This window comes from Gracilinanus agilis, chromosome 1, assembly GCF_016433145.1.
Source record: "Gracilinanus agilis isolate LMUSP501 chromosome 1, AgileGrace, whole genome shotgun sequence".
Lineage (NCBI taxonomy): Eukaryota > Metazoa > Chordata > Mammalia > Didelphimorphia > Didelphidae > Gracilinanus > Gracilinanus agilis.
Window position 1 is genome coordinate 213,821,042 of NC_058130.1, and position 12,067 is coordinate 213,833,108.

At 43.4% G+C, this 12,067-nt stretch overlaps 1 protein-coding gene across 1 annotated transcript in view; it reads left to right on the forward strand.

Moving 5' to 3' along the window:
• Positions 1 to 12,067, forward strand: part of ADAP1 (ArfGAP with dual PH domains 1) — a 200,169-nt gene that overhangs the window by 159,279 nt on the left and 28,823 nt on the right. Inside the window, exons 5-6 of the mRNA XM_044660092.1 lie at positions 1,116 to 1,228; positions 7,314 to 7,460. Coding sequence (XP_044516027.1) covers positions 1,116 to 1,228; positions 7,314 to 7,460 — 260 coding nt within the window. The remainder of the gene's footprint in view (positions 1 to 1,115; positions 1,229 to 7,313; positions 7,461 to 12,067) is intronic.

Below are 12,067 nucleotides of genomic sequence, written 5' to 3' on the forward strand. Positions count from 1 at the left end.
TGTGTTGTCTGCTATCTCTTTCAAAGTTTTGATCTTTGTGTAAAAATGAAGTAGTATTTTGGCATGTAATTTTGTTCTTTTTTTCTAATGCCTGGTGAATTGTCCTATAATTACAACATCGTTATTTTTCCTCTTAAGTGATAGCTGAGAAGCACTTGTGTTGAGAGTATTATTAGCTATTTAAGGCCCTTAGAAAACAATACTGGGTGAGAAATTTCCCAGGCTCAGTTTAGCTGTATCCACATGGCACAATTAATTATTTAATATTTATCTCTCATTTCAAGAGAGGCAGCTTACTGGGAAAATTTAGAGTCTGAGGACATGAATTTGAACTCTAATTCTCTCACATATTACCAGTGTGACATTTTGTTGCTCAATCATGTCCAACTCTTCGTGACTCCACATGAGGCTTTCTTGGCAAAGATACTGGAGCAATTTGCCATTTCCTTCTCCAGCTCATTTTATAGATGAGGAAACTAAGCCAACCAGAGTTAAGTGATTTGCCCAGGGTCACACTGCTAGTAAGTGTTTGAAGCCAGATTTGAACTTATGAAGATGAGTCTCCCTGACTCCAGTCCTGGAGACTATCTACCATACCACCTAGCTGGCTGGTATGATCTTTAGAGGGGCAAAAATCACTAAATATTAGTACTCCCAGGGGCAGCTGGGTGGCTCAGTGGATTGAAGTCCTAGGTTCAAATCTGGCCTCAGACACTTCCTAGCCATGTGACCCTGGGCAAGTCACTTAACCCCCACTGCCTAGCCCTTACCCTTCTTCTGCCTTGGAACCAATACATAATATTGTTTCTAAAATGAAAGGTAAGGGTTTTAAAAAGAATAAATAAATAAATATTAGTACTCCCTGGTCTCACTTTCCTTTTCTGCAAAATGGAACTAATAATACCTCATAAGGATATTAGAAGGCTCAAATTAGATCTATGTATGTATTGCTTTTTGTAAATAATAGAGCATTATAAAAATACTGCTACTCTTGTTCTCAACATTTCAGTCCTTTGGACCAGCTCCGGTCTTAAGTGGGTTAGATTCTTGGTGACGAGTAGTCAGTTGGAACCAATTGTGTATTTCCATCTGTGCTTTCCTCCTTCCTCCCATAGGATACCGAGAAGGATTTCTCTGGAAACGAGGTCGGGACAACGGGCAGTTCTTAAGCCGGAAGTTTGTGTTGACCGAACGAGAAGGGGCTCTGAAATATTTCAACAAGAATGACGTAAGCCCAGGATGGGTATGGGGATCAGTAGGGTTGGGCGGGCATTGGGCAAGGGGACTTTCTACGTGGGGACCATTCATCCTGGGAAGTGGTAAAGTAGGTCCAAGCTCTGCCTGGGACACAGCTTCCTCCTTTTCCAAAGTAAAGAAGAGTCTAGGTCTCCTGCTGCCCCAAGTTCCTCTCAAACACCTCAGCAGGAACAAACAATCTGAAATTGAGAGTCTTTCCTCTTTCCCCCAGACTAAGCTGCTGACCAGAGGAGTAAGGCAGAATGCTTGGAGCTTTCTCTACTTGAGCTGTGGGGATTTGGAGAGTTGTGGATTTAAAAAATATTCAAGTCAGGGGCAACTAGGCAGCACAATGGATAGAGCACAAGACCTGGAGTTGGGAAGTACTAGGGTTCCAATCTGACCCCAGACACTTCCTAGCTGTGTGACCCTGAGCAAGTCAATTCACCCCAGTAGGCTAGTTTCTCTTCATGACCCCATTTGGGCTTTCTTCAGGAAAGATAGTAATTTGCCATTTCCTTCTCCAGCTCATTTTACAGATGAGCAAACTGAGGCAAACAGGGTTAAGTGGCTTGTCCAAGGTCACATAGCCAGTCAGTATCTGAGTCCAGTTTTGAACTCAGGTCCTCCTGATTCCAAACCCAGTATTCTATCTAATCTATCTCTAGGTACTCTATAAATATTCATTAGTTAGCTAGGATCATAGTTTTTGAGAACTGAAAGGGAGACTTAGATACCATCTAAGGTTCACCTTTTGGTCAGCTCTTTCATTTTACAGATAAAGAAGCTGAGTCATGGAGAAATAAAATTGTACATCTAGTTAGTACAAAAGGTGAGATTTGAACCCACTTCTTCCTGACTCCAAGTCTAATGTCCTATTCTTTATGCCCTGGCAACTCTGTTTATTTAGATAAGATTGGGAGAATAAGGAAATTGAGGGGAAAATTTTGGCAATCCATAATCCTTGAACAGCCTCACCTGCAGAGGAGATCATAGAGCAGTGATGGTGAACCTGTGGCACAGGTGGGCTTCCCTCCCCCTCTCCACCATACCTGATGACATTTTTTCACATCACACCCCACCCCTTCTGTCCAGCAGCCCAATGGGAAAGAACTTGCTCTGGATTCCCAGGGGAAAAAGCCCCTGCTTCCTCCTGGTTTTCCAGTTTATGCTCTTTGTGATTTCCCTTTCCCAAGCCCCTCTGATTGGGGCACTCCAACCTCACTCAGGACAAGAGGCAGGTCTTCTGAAAGGCAGAATGGCTGCGATGTGTAATGTCTACCCTTCTCTGCCCCACTATCTTTTCTCTACTCCACTCTCTTAAGAGGTTTATTTACAGATAAGCAAAAAGCTTTGTCTCTATTCTTCTTAAACAAGATGGTGGCCCAAGAAGCAAAGTTGTGGCTTCAATCTTAAGATTAAACCTTTTTCTCTTTAAAATCCAAAAGATGGATTGGGGAGATCTTTTTGCTTAAGTAGGTCTGAGAAGAATCTCCTCTACGTGATAGCCCCTCTAGGCAGCTGGAGGACTCACTGGTGATACTCTATCCTATTTCCCTTCCTTCCCCTACCTAGCCAGAGACTCTAAAAGAGCATCAGATGAAAAATCCCCATTAAACTTCCTAGAAGGTATTTGAAGTCACCTAATCTATAAAGAATCAGATAGATGGCTCAGTGAATAGCGCCCTAGACCTGGAATCAGGGAGAGTCGAGTTCAAATCTGGCCTCAGACATTCACTAACTGTATGACCCTGGGCAAGTCACTTAACCTATGTTTGCCTTAATTCTCTGGAGAAGGAAATGGCAAACCACTTCAGTATCTTTTCCAGGAAAACTCCATGATGATATGGTCCAGGGATCACAAGGAGTCAGAAATAACTGAAAAACTATAGCATATTATAGTATATTACAACACTGTAATTCGATCAATAAGCATTTATTGAGCACCTGCTGTTTGCTGTGGATGCCAAAACAACAATTAATCCATCTCTGCCCTCAGGAACTTATGTTATGTGTTAGGATAAGGATTTTAATTAGCTTAATTAGCTTTGATAGAGCAAGAGTATAGAAGAGAGAAAGGGTTTTATATAACAGGGGGAGACAATACATACACATGTAAGTATGTACAAAATAAATATAAAATCATTTTGGAAGGGAGGCATGAAAGCACTGAGTGATCCGTTGCTGTCGTTTTAAAATAACGTTTGCAAAGTGCTTTGCAAAGATCTCTCATTTGATCTTCATAATAACCTTGGGAGGTAGATGCTCTTATTCTCTCCTTTTCACAGATGAGGAAACTGAGGCAGACAGAGGATAAGTGTAGCTAGTGAGTATCTGAGTCTGGATTTAAACTCAGGTCTTCTTTATTCTGAGTCCTCAGGTCTTCCCAGCACTAACCTACCTACCTCCTACTAACTTACTGAATTATCTTTTTAAAGTTAAAAACAATCTTTCCTCAAATTAGGATTAGCTTTTATATTTGGTTCACTAATCTTTGATTTGAGTGGCTAGGTGGTGTAACGGATAGAGCACTAGGCCTGGAGTCAGGAATATTCATCTTCTTAAGTTCAAATTTGGCCTCCAACACTTATTAGCTGGGTGATCCTGGCCAAGTCACTTCACCTAGTTTGCCTCAGTTTCCTCATCTATAAAATGAGCTGGAGAAGAAAATCACAACCTACTCCAATATCTTTGCCATGAAAACCCCAAATGAGATCACAAAGAGTCAGAAATGCCTGTAAGTGACTAAACAACATTGGAAAGCTCTGAGCTCTTCCCCTCCCTCCCTCGGCGACTGTCATAGTAATGAACAGCAGAATTCTGGAGAAAGAACAATGCAGAGAGGCAGGTGGGTGACCCAGGGGATTGAGAACTGGGCCCAGAGATGGGAGGTCCTGAGTTCAAATCTGACCCCAGATACTTTCTAGCTGTGTGACCCTTAATCTGTTTGCCTTAATCCACTGGAGAAGGAAATGGCAAACTACTCTGTTATCTTTGTCAAGAAAACCCCATGGGATGCCCTTCAATTGGGGAATAGCTGAACAAATTGTGGTATCTGTTGGTGCTGAAAGAAATAATGAACTGGAGGAATTCCATGTGAACTGGAGAGACCTCCAGGAATTGATGCAGAGTGAAAGGAGCAGAACCAGGAGAACATTGTACACAGAGATGGATACAGTGTGGCACAATAGAATATAATGGACTTCTCTAGTAGCAGCAATGCAATGATCCAGGACAATTCTGAGGCTCTTATGAGAAAAAATGCTATTCACAATCCAGAGAAAGAACTGTGGGAGTAGAAACACAGAAGAAAAACAACTGCCTGATCACATGGGTCAATGGGGATATGATTGGGGATGTAGCCTCTAAACTATCACCCTAATGCAAATATTAACAATACGGAAATAGGTTTTGATCAATGACACATGCGAAACCCAGTGGAATTAAACATGGGCTACAGAAGGGGGGTGGGAGGAGGGGAGGGAAAGAACATGAATCATGTAACCATGGAAAAATATTCTAAATCAATTAGTTGAATAAAATTTTTCAAATCAAAAAAGAAGGAAAACCACACGAACAGTACAGTCCTTGGGATCATGAAGAGTCAAACATGACTGAATGGACAACAAAACAACCAAAGTAAGACTGATCCTACCCACATATATTACAGAATTTGAGGGAGGAGCGGGCAGAGCTCAGTTCATATAGGACTCTAAACCAGATGAGGAAATAGCTTCATTACCATTTACCCTTCTCATTCTGGGGCACGTTGTGTGTGGACTCAGGAGCAGCGCCATCCTCAGCCCAGGAGCCACAGTGGTGATAGAAAAGCAAAAAGAACCCACTCTTTATGTCAAATAAGCCACAGTGCCGTGGCTCCTCCCAGGGCATGGCTTCTTAACCTGGGGAGCCAAACCTCTTTTTAATATTGTGATAACATTATTTGTATTTCTAGTCTTTATTGATGTCTTATTTCTCCTCTCTTTTTTTAAACCCTTAACCTTCCGTCTTACAATCAATACTGTGTTCTGGTTCCAAGAGAGAAGGGCTAGGCCAGGGGTCGGCAACGTATGACTCTCGAGCCATATCTGGCTCTTTTGAGGGCCAGATATGGCTCTTTCTGCAGGAGCCATAAAGTCAATTTTTTTTTTCAGGCGCCGTTACAGGAGCGGCACTGTGAGAGCTGTACGGCTCTCACAAAATTGCATTTTTAAAAAATGTGGCCTTTATGGCTCTCACGGCCAAAAAAGTTGCCAACCCCTGGGCTAGGCAATGAAGGTTAAGTGACTTGCCCAAGGTCACCCAATTAGGAAGAGTCTGAGGCCACATTTGAACCTAGGACCTTCTGTCTCTAGGTCTGGCTCTCCATCCACTGAACCACCTAGATATATTCTCTTAAACATTTATACCAAAGATGTTTTTCTCTCTACTCTCTATAATCTGACAGCCTCATATGAAACAAAAAAATATTGTTAAGTAAACTAGACCAACACAGTGGCCATATCTGGCAGTAAATACCTCATTCTGCTTCCAGAGTCCCATACCTTTTGCCAAGAGGATGGTAAATGTGAGCTTTTCCTATAGATACTTTACCAAATCCTTAGAGAGAAAAATAAATCATATTGGTATTTGCACAAGTTCTCCTTTTGCCACTTGAAATAGAGTTGTTAGCTTTGACCCAGCACAAGCTAGGGAGCTCTTGGGGTATAGTGAGAGCCAGGTCTAGAAGCGAGAGGTCCTGGGTTCAAATGTGACTGACCTCAGACACTTCCTAGCTGTGTGACCCTGGGCAAGTCACTGAGCCCCCATTGCCTAGCTATTACCGCTCTTCTGCCTTAGAATGAATTGATTCTAAGATAGCAGGTAAGGATTAAAAAGAAGCAGAAGATAAGGAGCCCCCATCCTCAGGAGTTTGGGGAGAGATGAAGGGGGGCCAGGAAGGATGGTAGTTCTGCAGGGGTAGGAGAGCCTAGGGGGAGTCAGGTGTGAGAAAAAAAGGAAAGCTCCAGGTGGCTTATGGTCCTCCTCCTCCCCATGCTGAGGTTGTGTTTATACAACAGAAAACCACCAGATTGAGAGCCTGTCTGGCATTTTTAGCCATCAGAATGGGCAAATCAGTTTAACCTCATGACCAGCCTGATGGATTTTTCTAGAAAAAGCCAGAAAGGGAAGGTAAAAAACACCCCAGCAGGAAAGGTGCTTCGGTGTCCTGCAGACTGACAGACGCTCAGTGGCATGCCCCCAGGGAGCCGGGACAAGAGCTCGCCACCCCACAGACTGAGCTGAACTGGGTACAGGGATTCCAGGGACAGCCAGACAGCGCAGCTCGACAAGCTGCCGCCTGGGGATAGAGTGAGCCCAGGGACTTGGCAGCATGACTGAGCACTGGGCAGGAGGACAGACTCCCGGACGAGCAGCCACAGGCACCAGGGAGGGAGACAGAATAGCCCTTTGGCTCGGCGGGGAGCAGACAGCAGGTGTATGCTATTGTCTGGCCATTTCTGCCATTCTCCTCCAGGGCCAAAGGACTTATCCACAAAGGAGGGTTCTGTTTGACTCTGAGTGACTCAGGCTGTCCTTGAGCAGCTAGGTGGCACGGAGGATAGAGGGCTGAGACTGCCGTCAGGAAGCTCCATCTCCCTGAGTTCAAACCTGGCCTCGAACACTTTTCAGCTGCATGACCCTGGGCTAGTCGCTTAACCCTGGTTGCCTCAGTTTCCTCATCTGCAAAATAAACTGGAGGAGGAAGTGACAAACCATTCTAGTATCTCTGCCAAGAAACCCCAAAACGGGGTCATGAGGAGTCAGACGGGGCTGAAAACGACTGAACCACCACAAAGCAACTTGAAGACTTCTGAGATTTTCAGCTCCCCTTTCTTCTTGAGCTCGAAGGAGCCTTCTGCACCAAGACCACAAATTCCTCTGGAGGGCAGCATCACTAGGATGGGGAAGGGAGCCGAGGGAGGACCTCGATGCCCCACGATGCCCTCTTAAACATTTCAATAAAACACCGCACGCCTCAAAATAATCCTGAGGGGTTTTCCCGGCTTCTAACAAGCTCTGATTTTGTTTTCTAGGCAAAGGAGCCCAAAGCAATTATGAAGATTGAACATTTAAATGCCACCTTCCAGCCAGCCAAAATTGGGAATCCTCATGGCCTCCAGATCACTTACCTGAAGGATAACAGCACCAGGAATATTTTTGTGTATCATGAAGATGGCAAGGTAAAAACAGTGTGAAAACCTGAAGGAGACAGCCATGGGGTAAGGCAGAGGAGGCAGGAAATGGGCCTGGATAAGGTCTCCCCCTGCGTCTGAGTGACTTGATTTTACTTGGGGGAAAAAAAATCCCAATTCACTCTTTTTATTGTTTTTTTTTTAAAGCCTTACCTTCTATCTTAGAATCAATACTAAAAATCAATTCCAAGCAGAAAAGCACTAAGGCCAGGCAATGGGGGTTGGTTAAGTGACTTGTCCAGGGTGACACAGCTAAGAAGGGTCTGGGGCCAGATTGGAACCCAGACTCCAGACCTGGAGCTCTATCCATTGTGCTACCTAGCCACCCTCCCTTTGGTTTAACATTCGTAGAAGGAAGGGAAGCAGGTTCTGTTGTAACTTTTCCATAGGGTTTCCCAATTATAAGGATAAGGCAAATTGCTTCATTCCATAGAGTTCCTCCCTTCCTCCCTGAGTTGTGGATGTTCGTGCTCCAGGGGATGGGAAGTGTGGACACTTGAGGGCAGCTGGCACTTCTGGACTGGGGAGAGGGAAATGACCTCAGACAATGGGAAGGAAAACAGTTGTGGGGAGGGCAGGGGCACAGGGCATACCTTCTATCTACTTCTTTCAGGAAATGACACTTCTAAGAGGAAAGTAAAACAATATCAAAAAAGATGATGGGGGCAGCTAGGTGGCTCAGTGGATAGAGAGCCAGGACCAGAGAAGGGAGGTCCTGGGTTCAAATCTGGATTCAGACACTTCCTAGCTGTGTGACCCTGGGAAAGTCACTTAACCCCAGTTGCCTAGTTCTTACCACTCTTCTGCCTTAGAACCAATATCCAATATTGATTCTAAGACAGAAGGTGAGGGTTTAAAAAAAAAGATGATGGGATGAGATCTTTATATATAAATGTTTTATTTTTTATGATTATATATTATATATTATTAACCAACCAGGTTAATAATAAAAGCTAGCATTAATCTAGCACATTCTGTTTACAAAGCACTTCACAAATATTCTCTCATTCGAGCCTTACAACCCTGAGAAGTTGGAGCTATTTGTAATACCCATTTTACAGACAACTTGAAACTGAGGGGAAAAAAGAAGCTAAGTGAATTGCCCCAGGGTCACACAGCTATGTATCTGAAGTTAGATTTGAACTCGGGTCTTCCTGACTGCAGATCCATTGTCCTATCCACTGTTGCCACCTGGCTCCCTGGCTGAAGTTAAAGAGCTCCTTTCTGTTGGTATTAAGGCAGAGCCCCCATCGCTGTGTGCTCTGAGGAGTGAAGGGAGGGAGGCAAAACTCACAGCAAGAATAAAAATACAGAGAAAAGAAATTGGGGCTGAGGACTGAGTTCTAAACTTGGCTTTACCTGTCTGACTTACTGCATAACTGGTCTTTACCTCCCTGGGCCTCAGTTTACTCATCTCTAAAATGAGGGGGTTGGACTAGTTATCCTGAAGGTCTCTTCATGGCTTAACATTCTGTGATATTACATTACAAAAGGAATAGATAGGATGGGGCTGGCCCTTGAGTGATTTACTCTGTAATGAGCAAAACATTCCAGTCATGTGGAAAAGACGTAAAAATATAAAGACACAATACAGGTAATCAAGAGCAAATTAAGTAAATACTTTATATTTATTGATAATTTCTTTTTCTTTTCTTTGGGGCAGTGGATAGAGCACTGGGTCTGGAAACAAGAGAATCTGAATTCAAGCTCAGCCTCAGACCCAAACTAGCTGTGTGACCTTAGGCTAGTCACTTAACCTATGTTTGTCTTAATGCACTGGAGAAGGAAATGGCAAACCCCTCTAGGATCTTTGCCAAGAAAATCCCATGGACAGCATGACCCATGGGATCGCAAAGAATTGGACATGACTGAACAAAAATCTTACTTTCTACATCGTTTTCTTTTCTGAAAATATCCCTTCCCCAGATACCCAGCAAGCTAACCCTTGTAACAAAGAATAAATAAAGGGTTTGGGGGAGCAGTTTAGCAAAACCAGCCACTACATCAACAGGGCTTGACAATATGTGCCTGTTCCAACCTCACCTCTGCAAAGATGGGAAGCAGGCACATTTTCTCCTAGGAATGAAGGCCCCTCAAGACTAAAGCCTTGGCAAGACTGGAGCAGGTGGGGTTAGCCAAAGAGGGCTTTGTGGAAAAGGCATAATGTCTAGTTACTATAATAGCTAGCTACCATTTATGTGGCACTTTACAGTTTGCAAAGTACTTAACAGATATCTCATTTGAGCCTCATACCACCTGGGAAGGAGGTACTGTTAATATACTTACTTTACAAATGGGGAAACTGATTCTGAGAAAATTGCCCAAGGTCACACAGCTAATCTGAGTCAGGATTTGAATTCAGGTCTTTCTGACTCCAAATCCAGAGTTCTATCCATTTTGCTTACTGCCTTATAAGGGACAGTCATATCATCCCAGGTGTTGTTCCCTCTTTGTGATTTCTGTACGGGTCCACTTAGAAAGTGTCACCTAATTGAGAACCATCACAAAGCAAATTATGTCTCTGTCTCCCCCTTCTGTTCTCTCTCCGTCCCTCTTCTTTTTCTTCTTTTTCGTCTTTCCTCTTCTCTCTCTCTCTCTCTCTCTCTCTCTCTCTCTCTCTCTCTCTCTCTCTCTCTCTCTCTCTCTCTCTTTCTCTTTCCCCCTCTCTCCCTCCCTCCCCCACCACTCTCTCTGGCTTGCCTAACATGGAAGAAAATGTGTAACTTTAAAATCAATATCAATAGTCAACAGATATCATTTAAGTCCTACTATTTGCCAGGCACTATGCTAAGCACTAAAGCTACAAAGAAAGGCAAAAAATAATCCTTGTTCTGGAGAAGTTCACAGTCTAGTGGAGAAATCAAGATGCAGATATCTAAGTACAGTTATCCCTTTCACATCAAGGGGGTTAGGGGCATGACACCCCCAAGATCTGGAAAATCTGCATAAAATTTATTGGCTCTTCCTTTGTGCAAGAGAAGTCTGAATTTTTTTTCTTTTGGGGGGGATGTTTACGTATCTTACTGTAAATTTTGGGTTAAGTGCATGTCTGAGTTTCTAAGCTTTTTCCGTGTTGCCTGTTGGCCTTCACTTGTTGCCTGACCCACTTCCACAAAACACCCCAAAAATTCCCATTTAATTTCTTATCCTGACCATGATACCACAATAGGGAAAATTGCAATGTGGAAGGGGTACCTCTATGTACAAACTCTAAACAGGATAAATAGAACATAACCAACAAAGGGAAGGCATTAGAATGAAAAGAGATAGGACCAGCCACTTGGATCCTTCAAACATTGAGAGAGAAAATGCAAGAAGTATTTTGGAGATCCATGAGAGAACCACAGAGTGTTCTCTGGTCTGTTGTTCCCTGGGTCCTGAACAGCAACCAGGTTAAGAATTCAGCCAGTAGACCCAGGGGTGCTGGGGGGGTGGGGAAAACAAAGGATTCATTCCCTTTCTCACAGACAAACCAAAGGTCAAATAACCACTGGTTTGTAGAAGGATGTCATGGTGGGAATTCACACAGCGTGTTAGGAGTTGGATTCAATGACCCTACAATCCTTCTTTTAAGGTACTGAGTGTAATCTGCTTAGCTCTCTTGCTGGAGAACGTGGCACTCCTCTACACTACCCAGGAAAGTCACATGCAGCAGGCAGCTACCCAGGAACCTGCCCAACCACATGGCTTTATTTTTATTCTGGCACAAGGACTTTGTTCCAGGGCCTTCCCCTACACCAGGGCACCCTAACCTCCCTGTCACTTTCTGACTGCAAGGAGAAACCTACCTTCTACCCTCCTTGATCTCTCTGCAATAGAATTTACGTCTCTCCATGTGCTTGAGAGAGGGCTCCCAAGAGGACTAACCAGACTTCTCTCATTCCTTTAACTTAAGAAAGTCTAGGGCTTTCCCCTTTTCCCTACTTGCTTCAGCCTTGGGGTTTCTGGGCCTTTCCACCTTCCTTGCAGCCAAACTTTGCTTTGGCTAGCTAGTTTTTATACTGTGCTTTGCTTTACATATGTTATCAGACAACCCTGAAAGAGACATATTATTAGCCCCATTTTGCAGATGAGAAAACTTAGCTTAAGTTATATTACTTACTCCTAGTCACACAGCAAAGAAGTGTGTGAGACAGGATTTTAACTCAAGACTTTCAACCCAGTGCAACATCAGTGGCCTCCTCCATTAGAGTGGAGCTCCTTGAGATCAGGGACTGCCTTGCTTTTCTGTTTTCTGTTTTACAGCTCTTAGCATTGAGTATCACTTGATAGACACTTCTTTTCTTTTCTTCTCCCTCTTTCTTCCTCTCTTCCTTCTTTGTTTCTATTTTCTTTCCTTTTCTTCCTCTCCTTTCTCTTACTTTCTTCCTCCCTTCCTTTCTCCTTTCTTTTTCTTTTCTCTCCTTCATTCTGCTTTCTTTCTTCCTTATTTCCTTTTCTTTCTCTCCTTTCTTTCCTTTTTTCTTTTTCTTTTTCCCTTCCTTTCTTTTTCTTTCTTTCCTCCTTATTTCCTTTTCTTTCTCTCCTTTCTTTCCTTTTTTCCTTTTTCTTTTTCCCTTCCTTTCTTTTTCTTTCTTTCCTTCTTTCCTTCCTTT